At 56.3% G+C, this 12,560-nt stretch overlaps 6 protein-coding genes across 6 annotated transcripts; 2 read left to right on the forward strand and 4 right to left on the reverse strand.

The window, feature by feature from the left end:
• Positions 1–136: 136 nt before the first annotated feature.
• GMORB2_2702 (large subunit ribosomal protein L34) lies at positions 137–598 on the reverse strand (the record flags this gene model as incomplete). Its single annotated transcript, XM_035464680.1, has 2 exons — positions 137–452; positions 531–598. The coding sequence occupies 2 exons, from the start codon at positions 596–598 to the stop codon at positions 137–139; spliced, it is 384 nt and encodes a 127-aa protein (XP_035319350.1).
• A 736-nt stretch (positions 599–1,334) lies between these two features.
• GMORB2_2703 (methionyl-tRNA synthetase) lies at positions 1,335–4,351 on the reverse strand (the record flags this gene model as incomplete). Its single annotated transcript, XM_035464681.1, has 4 exons — positions 1,335–1,994; positions 2,064–2,143; positions 2,658–2,997; positions 3,074–4,351. The coding sequence occupies 4 exons, from the start codon at positions 4,349–4,351 to the stop codon at positions 1,335–1,337; spliced, it is 2,358 nt and encodes a 785-aa protein (XP_035319351.1).
• Positions 4,352–4,866: 515 nt separating this feature from the next.
• GMORB2_2704 (NTF2-related export protein 1/2) lies at positions 4,867–5,445 on the forward strand (the record flags this gene model as incomplete). The annotated part of the gene is made up of 2 exons (XM_035464682.1): positions 4,867–4,912; positions 4,982–5,445. The coding sequence occupies 2 exons, from the start codon at positions 4,867–4,869 to the stop codon at positions 5,443–5,445; spliced, it is 510 nt and encodes a 169-aa protein (XP_035319352.1).
• A 918-nt stretch (positions 5,446–6,363) lies between these two features.
• On the forward strand, positions 6,364–7,920 carry GMORB2_2705 (protein farnesyltransferase/geranylgeranyltransferase type-1 subunit alpha; the record flags this gene model as incomplete). Its single annotated transcript, XM_035464683.1, has 1 exon — positions 6,364–7,920. The coding sequence occupies one exon, from the start codon at positions 6,364–6,366 to the stop codon at positions 7,918–7,920; it is 1,557 nt and encodes a 518-aa protein (XP_035319353.1).
• Positions 7,921–8,462: 542 nt separating this feature from the next.
• On the reverse strand, positions 8,463–10,024 carry GMORB2_2706 (mevalonate kinase; the record flags this gene model as incomplete). The annotated part of the gene is made up of 2 exons (XM_035464684.1): positions 8,463–9,746; positions 9,857–10,024. The coding sequence occupies 2 exons, from the start codon at positions 10,022–10,024 to the stop codon at positions 8,463–8,465; spliced, it is 1,452 nt and encodes a 483-aa protein (XP_035319354.1).
• A 1-nt stretch (position 10,025) lies between these two features.
• GMORB2_2707 (uncharacterized protein) lies at positions 10,026–10,798 on the reverse strand (the record flags this gene model as incomplete). The annotated part of the gene is made up of 2 exons (XM_035464685.1): positions 10,026–10,099; positions 10,735–10,798. The coding sequence occupies 2 exons, from the start codon at positions 10,796–10,798 to the stop codon at positions 10,026–10,028; spliced, it is 138 nt and encodes a 45-aa protein (XP_035319355.1).
• Between the last annotated feature and the right edge of the window lie 1,762 nt (positions 10,799–12,560).

Here is a 12,560-nt window from a genome sequence, read left to right on the forward strand (position 1 = left end):
ATATGCTGTTATAATAGTAGTAGTACACTTGTTGTTCTCCTTTCTGTCCCCTGCCTCCCCAAACTTCTAATTGAATCAAAGAGGGGGCGGGGGGGGGGGGGGGGGGGGGTCGTATAGACAGGACAGACAACTAGGCTCACTGAGCGAGCTCCCTACGCCCCTTGATCCTCCTCCTCAGCAGAATCTTGCGTCCGGTCCTGTCCCTCCTGCGCGTGAGAAAACCCGACCGGCGCTTCTGCACCAGTCGCGTGTGCCCGTTCATCGTGTTGCGCGGGCCGAAACGGATGCCCATGTGCTGCAGGGCAGGGTGGCTCGTGACGGACGACGTGGGGACGAGGTCGGCTACAGCTGCGTTCGGAGCCGCAGAGGTGGAAGTAGGCGTAAAGGTCGACGGACGGAAGGACACGCCGGGGAGGACCGTCGGTCGGAGGGGAGTAAAGGTGGTAAAGGTCCTGCCAGGGGAGAGGAGAATGTCAGATGGAGATCTAAGCGACGAGGGGATTCTCCGCAATTCCAGATGGCTTGCTTACCTGGTCAATGTGGTCTTGTTAGCCGTGGGGGGCGCCAGACGCGCGACGCAGCGAGTGACGATGTTCATTGCGCTTGCTGTGGAGGGTTGATGATGGGTTTGTCGATGAATGAGGGTGGATTTGTTCCTGGTGAAGAAGGTGAGGAGACATTGAATTCGGCCAGCCTTAGGGTATTGCGTGGCTCTGATTGGGTGGAATGGCACTGTGCTAGTACGAGCACTTAACATTGGGCGGCACAAGGAAGTTTACTGAGATTAGACGGTTGATGGGACATTTTCATGCAGGATTGTAGAATAAGAATGTATATATATGTATGCGTGTGTGTGTGTGGGAGACAGAGAGAAGAATAAAATAAACATTTGTATATATCCGTCTTGTAATGCGTTGATAACCTACCTCAAGTTTGTCTCCCTACGACCATACAGTGTGTGTAAAGCCACCACCAGCAGAATACAAAAGATGAGAAAAAGGCAAAAAAAAAAAACTCAATCATGTTTAGGGAATGTATAGGAAAAGCCCAACGCGGGGGTCGAACCCGCAACCTTGAGATGTGTCTCTTTATGCTTCGAGAACGAAGACTACTAAGAGTCTCACGCTCTACCGATTGAGCTAGCCGGGCGGCTTTTTGAATTGTTGAAAACCAGAAGCGTACATTCGTATATAGTACCTAGCCGCACATACTCATCTAGATATTTTCTCTTCCTTTTTCTCTTCAACCATCTCAAAATACCCAAGATCAGCTGTTGATAATATTTCACATATAACGTGTATCCCCGCACACTCAACCCTATACTCTGTGATGCATCAATCCCTCAACTTCAACTCATCCGCCATAGACCCATACGGTATGTCCCTCCAGTGCTCCATCGTCTCCCTCCACCACTTCTGCTCCTGGACATCAGCCAGATCGATCACAAGCTTCACCTCGCCAAAGTAGTTCGCACCCCCTTGCTGGCGGAACCCAAGCCCCTCAAACAGCCTCCTGCTTGCCGAATTCCCCTCCTTGATCTTGACCATGTAATTCCTCAGAGCGGCAGCGGAACTGGTCCGACCCCCACCGGCCGTGACGTACTCCTCCAGCAGCCCACCCATCTGGATCTGTATGTACACCATGAGGGCGCACACGGCGGCGCGGCCCATCCCCTTGCGGCGATCGCCCCCCTCAGCAATCATTATATCAATCTCGCCGGTGAGGTTGTCCTTGCCTTGCTGGACGTCGTTCTCGTCGTCCTCGTACGGATAGAGGAAGAAGTTGACGTCGCCGACCATCCTCTCGTCGCTGTCGAGGGTCTTCATGCGGACGAAATCCACGTCACCGCCGTCGCCACCCAGCAGGGTGCTGGTAGTGTTGATGGGCTTGCACACGATGAAGGTGAGCTTGTCGTGTGCCTTGCGCCACGACACCTGGTTGCTGTATTCTTCTTCTAGGGTCATGGGCTCGGACGCCGTAGCCTCTTGTAGCAGCTGTCCCCGGGTGTTAGATGCGTAGAGCGGCGAGAACGAGAGACGGGAGGATCAGTCTGGGCGGCATACCGGGTCTCGCATCCATCCATGGTACTTTTGCACATGGTGACTCTCGTACGGCACGAGCAGGACCTTGGGTGTCGAGATAGCTGGGGGAGTGAGTGCGCGTTAGTAAAGGCATCTAGCGGGGGGGGGAGGTGTTATGCGTACCCGTCTTGCGATTCAACTTCATCATGTAGGATGACGTCTAAGGCTGTATGGGTAAAAAGATGGCGTTGAGTGCGGTACAAGTGGAGATTTGAGAAGCGTCTTTTTTCTCACTGACAATCCCCAGCCAGCCAGCCACATTTGGCCGTCTACATCTTGTGCTCCATGCTACCTCTAGTACTACTATAATTAGTATGGAGTAGTAGTTGGTGGTTGGTATCTGGTCGTTTGCATTCTGGTAATATCCAGCTATCGTATACAAGGTATATGCTAATCCACTCCGACAAGATACATTATTCTACATGTTATACTCGTACACTCTATTATACAAAGGTACATGCAGCTATGCACTCCCAATCATCTTCTCAACATCAGCCTCGCTCATCCGAGCCTTCATAGCAGCATACTCGGCCACCGAACTGAGCCTTGAGCTCCCCTTCTGGCCCACCAGCGTACCGAACTCCTCTCTAACCTCCTCGTCCGTCAACTTGCCACCAGGGACAGGCGGGAAAATGGTCTGCCACGATTGCACACGTCCTAACTTTTCCATGTCATCGCTCGTGAGGCCGTAGTCGTCGTCTGCTCCGCGCGCAGCCCAAGCCAGGGTACGACGGTCGTCGCGCACACGCAGCTCGTCGAGAAGCTGAGCGGCCTTGGTGGGCATGATGGGCTGGAGGAGGATGGCGGCCAATCTGAGGGCCTCGGCGCAGTTGAAGATGACCCAGTTGACTAGCTGGCGATTGCCGTCCTGCTTTACCAGGGCCCAGGGAGCGGTGTCGGAGAGGTAGCGGTTTGTCTTGACAGCAGCGTCAGAACCGGAGGCAGGAGCGAGATAAAGGGAGGGGGGTGTGGGGGTAGGGGTGAATACTTACCTCGCCAAGGAGGTCGTACACCTGACCTATAGCACCAGAGATATCATGCTCATCCATGTGCTTCTGAAACTTGGAGGCCACAGCATCGATATTGGCCTCGAGCCTAGAGTAGTGAGTACCAGGGTCATCAGGGTTCTCCTTGCAGGCCTTGAAGTCACCCGCGACGAACGAGTCCAGGGCATCGCGCGTAGACCAGTTCTTGGCAGCCTTGGGCCTAGCAACGCGGTAGTACAGATTTCCTAGGCTGGCCTGCAGCTCCTTGACGTAGATGGCGTAGATGGTGTCGTTGGAATAGTCCATGTCCTTCGCCAGAGAGCCGTTGCGCATGAGGAAGTAGCGCAGCGGGTCGGTGCCCCATCGCTGGACGGCGAAAGTCGGCGAGACGACGTTGCCGACCGACTTGGACATTTTGCGGCTCGACATGGTCCAGTGGTTGTGGCAGAGGATCTTCTTGGGCAGGGGCAGGCCCAGGGCTAGAAGCAGGGCGGGCCAGTAGACGGCATGGAAGCGGACAATGTCCTTGCCCACGACGTGCAGGTCGGCGGGCCACAGGTTGCCGGCGCCAGCGCCGGCCTGCCATTTGTCGGTGCCGTACCCCGCGATGGTGAGGTAGTTGATCAGGGCGTCAACCCAGACGTAGATGGTCTGTTTATCGTCGTCCGGGTCGCGGATGCCCCAGGTCAGACGGCTGTAGGGTCTCGTTACGGACAGGTCCTCGAGGTGGTTCTCGACCCAGTCGCGCACCTCCCTGAAGCGGTGCTCGGGCTGGATCCATCCGGGGTTGCGGTCGTAGAACTCAAGGAGGGACTCCCTGTACCTCGTCAGGGGGAAGAACCACGTCTCCTCCTTGACCCACTCGACCTCGCTGCCCGTCTCGGTGCTGGCCATGACCTTCTTGCCCGTCTGCGGCACGATGGCCGGCCCCACCAGCTTCTCGGGGTAGAAGCACTCGTCGTCGACGCTGTACCAGCCTGCGTGGTCGCCCTTGTACAGGCCCAGGGACTTGGGGAGGCTGTGCTTCAGCTGCGACCAGAACTCCTGCACCGCCTTCCGGTGGTCCGCCTGCGTCGTCCGGATGAAGACGTCGTGCGAGATGCCGCCCTCGCCCGTGAGCGTTCGAAACTTGGCCGAGTTGGCGTCGCACATGTCGTGCGGGGACATCTCCTGCTTCGCTGCCGCCTTCTGTATCTTCATTCCGTGCTCGTCCGTGCCTGTGCTGAGGAAGGCCTCGCGTCCCTTGAGCTGCTGCCATCGTTTCAGGACGTCGGCCAGAACCATGGTGTACAGGTGGCCTATATGGGGAGCTGGAGAGCCAAGCTGTTAGCCAAAACTCTTCCTCCATCTTCAGCTAGCAGGGCAGGCCTCGACGTACCGGCATTGACGTAGAATATAGGCGTCGTAATGTAGTATGGCTTGTCGCCGACCGACTGTGCTGAGGTGCTGGTCAGGCGGCATTGCGCTACCAGCCGTGACCGTAACCTCGTTCTCGTCGCGTGCTGTGCCAATGCATGACGGGATCTGCGCAGTCCACCGAGGGAACGCAGAACCGTAGGAGCCATGGCGCCGTGGCTTTTGATCAAGTCGTTGTTGGTGATGATTCCAAGATCAAGAGCTCGAGCTCGCGTCGGGTTAACAAATGGCGTGGTTGATAAGACACAGTGCGGATTGGTGGGATGGATAGCACGGCACTTTTTCTTGATCATCATTTTTCTCCGTTATTTTCTTTCTATAGAGCATAGACCACCTACTCTGCCCCTCCATCTTGGACAGTTTGGACAACGCATATTCTTGCCATGCCGCTCCCTACCCCTGATGTCGAGATCAAGGCCTCAAGCGAGGGTAAGCAATGCTCCCTCTCACCCCAAACACGCACAGATCCCCCCCCCACACACTAACATCAACAATCAGCCGCCGAAGGTCTCGTCACGCGTTACTACGAAGCCCTGAACAATCATGCCCCCATCCTGCCCTTCTACGTCAACTCGACCAGCCGCTACACGATAAAGGCCGACATCTCCATCAACGGTGCCCAGGTCGCCACCCCGGCCGACTACTTCAACCTCCTCGAGGCTCAGGGCCAGGGCGTCCGCTATGAGGCCGAGTCGCTGGACACGCACGCCGTCAACCCTTCGTTCCAATACGACGCGCCCACAAATATTGCCAACCCGGACAAGGAGGAGCGCAACGGCGGCCGCATGAGCACCGTCGTCACAGTCATGGGTAAGGTGCAGTACGGCAAGGGTCGCGATGCGCCCCGCAAGATGTTCAACGAGACCTTTGTCCTCGTGCCCAACTGGGAGGCTATGCAGAAGAATCCGCCGCGGGGTATCAGGCCGTGGCTCATCATGTCGCAAAACTTTCGGGCGCTATGATGGAATGGATGCGTTTTCGATGACCGATGCGGCTTTCAACATCGACGACAACATCGACGACGACACCCCTTTCCCGCCCATAGTCTCCAGGAGCAGAACATCATCAAGTACCGCTCGCGATAGCTACTACTGTTTCGAACATTCCACAGCAATAACCTGTCGATTAAGCTGGAGGTAATTGTCTGGCTCGGCCCTGTTGGACATCCCACCTACCATCTCAGAGCATCGTCAGGCCCTCGAAACACGCACCGATCTGCCACCGCGTCTGGAGTGCAGTCGGCAGTAACTTCAAGCCTGGATTGAGAAAGTTCGCTCACCCGTTCTCTATTAAACGACACGATACGCCATATTCGAGCAGCGATAAAATGCATATAATGAAGCTATGTTATCGGGAGGGGGGGGTACGAGATAGGTCAGGAGAGATTCCTAGGAGGAAACAATAGTAGTCACTCGAGAATGCATTGCCTAGGTATTTAGTCAATCTTGCGGACATAGAAGCATGGGGCTTACATGCCACCTGCATCTGCCATATTTCTTCATCTTGGACAAGGGAGGCCAACCTTCAATGAGGGGTGTGGGTGTGCAACGAGCAATGATATCACGACAAATTAAAGAAACATACAAGGAATCTTGTATTAGACATATCCGACCCCTATTAACTCCTCTCTATAACTTTTAAATGATGATCAGTATCCAGATCCCATTGCAAAGTTTAGTATTATGCTGACCCAGTAGAACAAATATTAGCACCAGCACAGAACCCCGCACTGTGACACCCCCCCCCCCCCCCCCCAAAACGCCAAACCTCTGACCCAGTGAAGAAATCGAGACCACAAAGCCCCTCGAGTTTTGGTTTCCAAGTACCTGCCCACGACCCTCGTTCATTCCCGCACTCCTTTTCAGCCGACGGGGCAGACCATGCCACCCAAGACGACAACGACAAAAGGCAGCTCCTCCTCCAAGGCAGCCACCTCTCCATCATCCGTGCCCCCCGCAGCAGCGACCGTGTCCGACCGCTCCACCCAACGGTACCATCAGACCAACCCTCTGTCCCAGCAGATCGATCAGGTCGGGCTGACGGGACTGACACCCGCGCAGCGCAAGACGCACGCGCACGCCTCGCTGATCATCCCCGTCTCGCAGGACAAGGTGCCCCTCTCGAACAAGGCGGAGCGGGAGTTCTGGAAGACGGTGGCGCGAGAGAACCTGCCGATCCGACGACTCGCCAGGCCCCGGGGGGAAGCGTCGTGGGGAAAGGACCGCAGCGGCCGCGACCTAGGCAGCTACACGGTCGGCGACTTCGAGCAGCGCAGCCTGAAGCAGGCCCGCCTGGTGGCCCTGGACATCCTCCACCGGCGGTTCCTGGCCTCGACGGCCGGCAGCGGCACCGTCGCTAGCGCCCTCCCGCAGGACAGGATCGACGAGGAGCGCGAGCGACGCAGGACAATGGCCCAGCTCACGCGCGAGCTGTACGGCGTGCAGACGGGCTCCCTGGCGCAGGACCCGACGTGGGACGACGTGGTGCCCATCCCGCAGGACGAGGCCGAGGGCGCGCTAGCCAAGATCGCCTACCCGGAGGACTACGCCGAGGCGGTGGCGTACCTGCGATCCGTCATGGCAGCGGACGAGTGCTCGGCTCGCTGTCTCCGCCTGACGGAGCACGTCATCTCCATGAACCCGGCTCACTACACCGTGTGGCTGTACCGCTTCAAAATCGTCCGTCACCTCGGCCTCGACGTGCCGGGCGAGATGGACTGGCTCAACGGCGTCGCCCTGGCCAACCTGAAGAATTACCAGATCTGGCATCACCGCCAGCTCCTCATGGAGCACCACTACCCCACCGTCGCCGGCGATGCGGACGCCGTCAGGCGCCTCGCCAAGTCCGAGACCAACTTCATCACCCGCGTCCTCGCCGAGGACACCAAGAATTACCATGTCTGGTCCTACAGGCAGTACCTCGTCGGCCGCCTCGGGCTCTTCTCCGCACCCGAGCTCGCAGCTACCCAGTCCATGATAGAGGATGATGTCCGCAACAACTCAGCCTGGTCCCACCGCTTCTACGTCGTCTTCTCCGACCCCGCCCATTCCACGCCCGGGTCCGCCGCCGCCGCCCACGACCCGTCCATACCCGACGCCGTCCTCGACCGCGAACTTGCCTACGCGCGAGAGAAGATCGCCCTCGCGCCCCAGAACCAGTCCCCCTGGAATTACCTGCGCGGCGTGCTCGCCAAGGGTGCCAGGTCCCCCGCCGACGAGGTCGAATTCGCAGAGCAGTTCGTCGTAGCGCTCGGAGACGACGACGGCGCAGAGCACGTCAAGAGCTCCCACGCCCTGGACCTCCTGGCTGACGCGTACGCAAAGAGGGGGGACAAGGACCGTGCAAGACTGTGTCTCCAACGACTGGCAGATAAGTGGGATCCCATCAGGGAGGGCTACTGGAACTATAGACTCCGAGAGCTGGAAGCTGCTTCTTGATTTCTGGTCTCTTTGGAGGAATCATCGCTTGCAGGAAAAAAGTAACAATGGATCCATTCAATACGCTTTACATCACCCTCTTCACCAGCTCTTTTTAGCTCATGCCATATTATTATTTATAGTGTTTCCCTTATAAAGAGAAGACAAAGGTGGAGAAAGCAGGGTCAACACATATCCCCCACTACATTGCTGTTGTTGTCTCCCGCTTGTATAGCTCCGTTATCCCCAAAATGCCTGAAATCCCATTCCCATCAATGTACTCCTTGAACGACAAAAGACCACCACCAGTTGAGAAAATGTGTCCGGTAACAATAAGTTGAAGAAGAAGAAGAACAGATTAATAATATATTAATAGACCCATGGGCCGAAAAAAAAAAGAAGTTGGAAGCATCTATTTTTTCTTTTAGGGTTGGTGTTGTCCGTGTAAGTTGGCAATCGTTTCTTCGGGCATTGTCGTATTTTTTAGGGGGGGGGGGAGGGGTCGGTTCGGTTCTGTCCTAGAGGGATTTGAGAGGAAGGGCGAGCAGAGCTCAAATCAACCCTTAGCGGCTCTCGACACGCCAGAACTTCCATCCCTCACGCTCGCCGTTGTGGTCATGTACGCCGACGAGCTTCTCGACACCCTCAGTTCCCTCGGCCTTGAGGAACTTGTCGAGGTCAATCTCCATGCCGCCGTCCTCGTCATCCTCGAGGCCGTTCTTGAGGACGGCAGGCCAGAGGACACCGACACCGTCGCCGCCGAGTGTGGTGCGGAAGCGCTGGTAGCCTCCCCTGTCGAGGCAGCCCTCGACCTCCTTCATCTTTGCGGCGGGGACGCCGGGACGCAGCAGGGTGATGGAACAGCCGCCGCCGCCGGCACCCGTCAGCTTGGTCCAGCCCACGCCCTGGTGATCGACGAGCTCGCGGACGCCCTCGAGGCGGGGGTGAGAGACGCCCAGCGATACGAGGAGGCCGTGATTGATGGACATGAGCTCGCCGACGCGCCTCAGCCAGTCGTCATCCTCCTCGTCAAAGTCCTCATCCTCGAGGATCTCGGCGGCCGAGTTGGTGACGCGGTCCATGGCATCGAGGATGGTGCCCACCAACTTAGGGTGGGCGCGGTTCAGGCTCTCGACCTTGGCCACCTCGTGCGCCGTCGACTTGGACTGGCACGTGTCGACGAGCAGCAGGGGCAGCTCGGGGAAGTCCCAGAGCGGGCGGACCGAGGGCGGGCGCGAGTAGTCGGTGCGCTGGAACAGGACTGCCTTACCCTGGGTGGCGACGGTGTTGTCGATGCCCGATGGGTTGCCGTGGATGCACATCTCGGCCACAAAGGCCCAGCAGTTGATACGCTCGACCTGCAGGCGCGCCTCGTCGTGAGGCTGGTCCGGGTGTGGCCCCGACAGGGTCCGCAGCTGCAGAAGGAGCGCGGCGGCCAGGCACACGGACACGGACGCGCTGCTGCCCAGCCCCGCACCGATGGGTATCGTCGACCGCAGCGTGTACATGCAGCCCGGGAAGGACGGGGACCCCAGCGACAGGAAGAGATAGAGGAAGGCCAGGGCCGAGTGCTGGTGGATCTTGCGGATGTCCTCGGGCCGTTCGGGCGATACCGAGGCGATGTGCGGTCGGAGGGCCTCGAGCAGGTCCTGGTCGAGTTCGGTGACGAGCGAGTAGTACGACTTCTTCTTGGACGGGTGCTGGAAGGCCTCCCATGGAAGGTCGTCGATATCCCAGGTGTGGACGAGGTCGACGTCGGGGAATCGCAGCGTGATGATGCGTTTCGACTTGGACAGGGTTGTGACGTGGAGATACGACCGCAGCGATATAGCGGCGGCGATGGCAGCCTAGAGGAGAATTGGGGAGTATGGTCAGCGCTCTCTTGACTTCCCAGCCCCGTTCTTTGGGAAGCAATTCCCAACAATAGCACCCCGAGGTTTCGTGCATGTCGACTCACCTTACCGTGGACGACCGAGTGTTCACCCCAGACAATCACCTTTCCCGGGGCCGAGACCATGAAGGGCGGGGCCATGGGGCTCGACATCTTGCGATCCATCTTGATGCCGTTGGTTCCGTTGATGCCATTGACGTGGCCGGCGCCGTTGTTGAGGGAGAGAGAGCTCATATCAGGGTGAGCGCCCATTCAATGCGTCGGAGAACTGAGCCAGGACAGGGCTCAGCGACTGAGGTGGGGGTTGGGCTGGTTGTGCGCGTTGTGTACGTGGCGCCGCATGTATTGCCGATAGCGAGAAGAGGTTCCAGCTGTCGTAGTGCGTTTATGTTGCGTGTGTGTGTGTGTGTGTGTGTGTGTGTGTGTGTGTGTGTGTGTGTGTGTGTGTGTGGGCGTGTGCGTGCGCGTGCGCGTGTGCGTGTGCGTGTGCGTGTGCGTGCGTGCGAACAATTGTCGATTAAAGGTGAAGAAGAGGAGGGGAGTGAAAAGGAGAGGAAGGAAGAAGAATAGGTAAGCGCGAGGTACGGAGTGCGTAGATAGGAGGGTGCAAGGATGGAGATGGCGTCGTCACACTGTTGAAGGGCTGAGCCGCACGACTGGTCGATAGAGGGTAGTGAGCGAGTGAGTGAGCTGAGTGAATGGGAATAAGCACTCTGAGAATATCAGTACTTAGGAAAGAGCTGATACCATCTGCATATCTCGAGGGCATGTAGAGTCGTACGATAGACGAGGTCGACAGAAGAGGGAGCTGATCATGTCTCAATGTGGATGGCCACTGAGATGAATTAGGGCCGGGAAGGGGGAGGCTTCTGTCAATCGAACTTCTGCTAACAAGGGGGGAGACAGGGAGAGAACGGTGGTCGGAATGAGGTTGACAAAAATACGTGGACAGGCAGGGGTGGAACAAATAGCCATGTTGTGCGGTATTGCGGGGAGGAATGTGATCATTTTTGGCTACAATCTTCCCACGGGAGTGACAATAATAATCTGTACAGCAGTAACATAAGCCCGTATCCCCTGCTATAGTTGGACGCTAGAATTATCTAGCTTGGCTACTGTAATCTGTACTGCCTTATAACACCACTAATACTGTCGATTTGCAGCGCCGTATCACACTGATAGTAATATTGAAGGGCTTGCTTACTGGTGTCAACCGGTGTATTACAGCGACTGTCCACTGTAGAACAGTCCCCGTGGCGGGCTGCATCTTCTCGAGCCTAGAGCTGTGCTCCGTAATGCGAGCCAGCCAATTGGAAGAAAGACGAGGGCGGCGTCTCCCGAATGGGACATGGTATGGGGATCACAGTCAGCCTCATTGGTTCTAACCATCAACACTCTCTTTGTCGCTCTCTTGCTGGTAAATGTAGACTGGGATTCATTGCAACCCAACCATGACCAAGCTGTGTGCATACGTCAAAAAGAAAAAGAAAAAGAGGAAACAAGCAGTCTGTTCCCCTCATTGAAGATAGAAACATTTTGTGGATCATATGTGCATATTGACTGGGATCAAATCACGACTGGGGTTAGATAGCCCCTACCCCTCCCTCCCTTATCCGTGACATGTTGACGGGTCTATCCGTCTTTTTTGTGTGACTTGCAGAAGAATGGCTCACTCACAGGAATCCATCGACTCCCCCCCCCCCCTCTCCCTGTTCCTCTAGGTGTACGAAAAGGTTCGGAGCTTGTGAGAATGAAGCAGAGGGTAGGTGGCGATACTGATTTAGCCGTAGATGGTGATATCGAGCACGAAGTCAAGTGAGTAGTAGTAGTAATATTGTGTGTGATGACGCCGCAGTGGCTTAGCTATTCGCATCTGACTGAACAGCTCTTCCTACATATCGAAAGCTCATTATCACGTTAGCTTTGTTTAGGCATTACGCAGACATTTATCCTGCGGCTTCGAGAATAGCTCCGCATGTGTCGTCTTCTGATACATCACCTGTCAGTTTCGCCATCCCCTCTCCTCCTTTTGAAGCGAGTCTTTCTTCTTCTTTTCCCCGTCTTCTCAGCCACTCTGTCGCCAGAGTCCTTGACGCAATACTTTACTGATAACGTTTACCCTCCCCCCCCCCCTTACCAAGCTCGCAACATACATGGGAAGGAAAGCCTACTGATAACCAACCAACCGAGCTCCAAAAGATGCAGACGAGATATTTTGTCAAACAAACGGTATTATGGATAGATAAGTGTCGTCCCCGTTGTTCCATATTATACGACGTATCGACGTTGCCCACGTGGAAGGACCCCGCGGCACTTGATACTGTTTGGCGGCCGGTACCGGCGGGAAAGACGCCCGTTGTCAAGTCCCGCGAGCCGCTTTCCCCCGGAAGCCGCAGCCTGCAGTCTGGTGCTTACCCATGAGCCGGTCCCGTTTACATAGACAGCGCACACCACATACACGAAAGATTGTGGCTGCGTAGTGATGTTTCTCCTCTGGTTAAAATCCCTTGCCGGGGCTGACATTGACCAGAACAGACTTTTGTTTGCGATCCACTGTCCACATGCGGAAACACATCACGGAGGCCTTATACTCGAACATCAACAGGGGGGTTCGGGCCGCAGCATCTGCATTAATAAATTCTTATAATGGGCGGACGGCCTACCCTTACGTACACAACAAGGCACTGGGTTATCCAGATCGAGAGAGCGCCTATCAAACTAGCATAACAGGGGAACAGGATAAAATTTACGAGTAGTAAGTAGTCTGCCG

The sequence above is a fragment of the Geosmithia morbida genome (genome assembly GCF_012550715.1).
Source record: "Geosmithia morbida isolate 1262 chromosome Unknown scaffold_14, whole genome shotgun sequence".
Classification (NCBI taxonomy): domain Eukaryota; kingdom Fungi; phylum Ascomycota; class Sordariomycetes; order Hypocreales; family Bionectriaceae; genus Geosmithia; species Geosmithia morbida.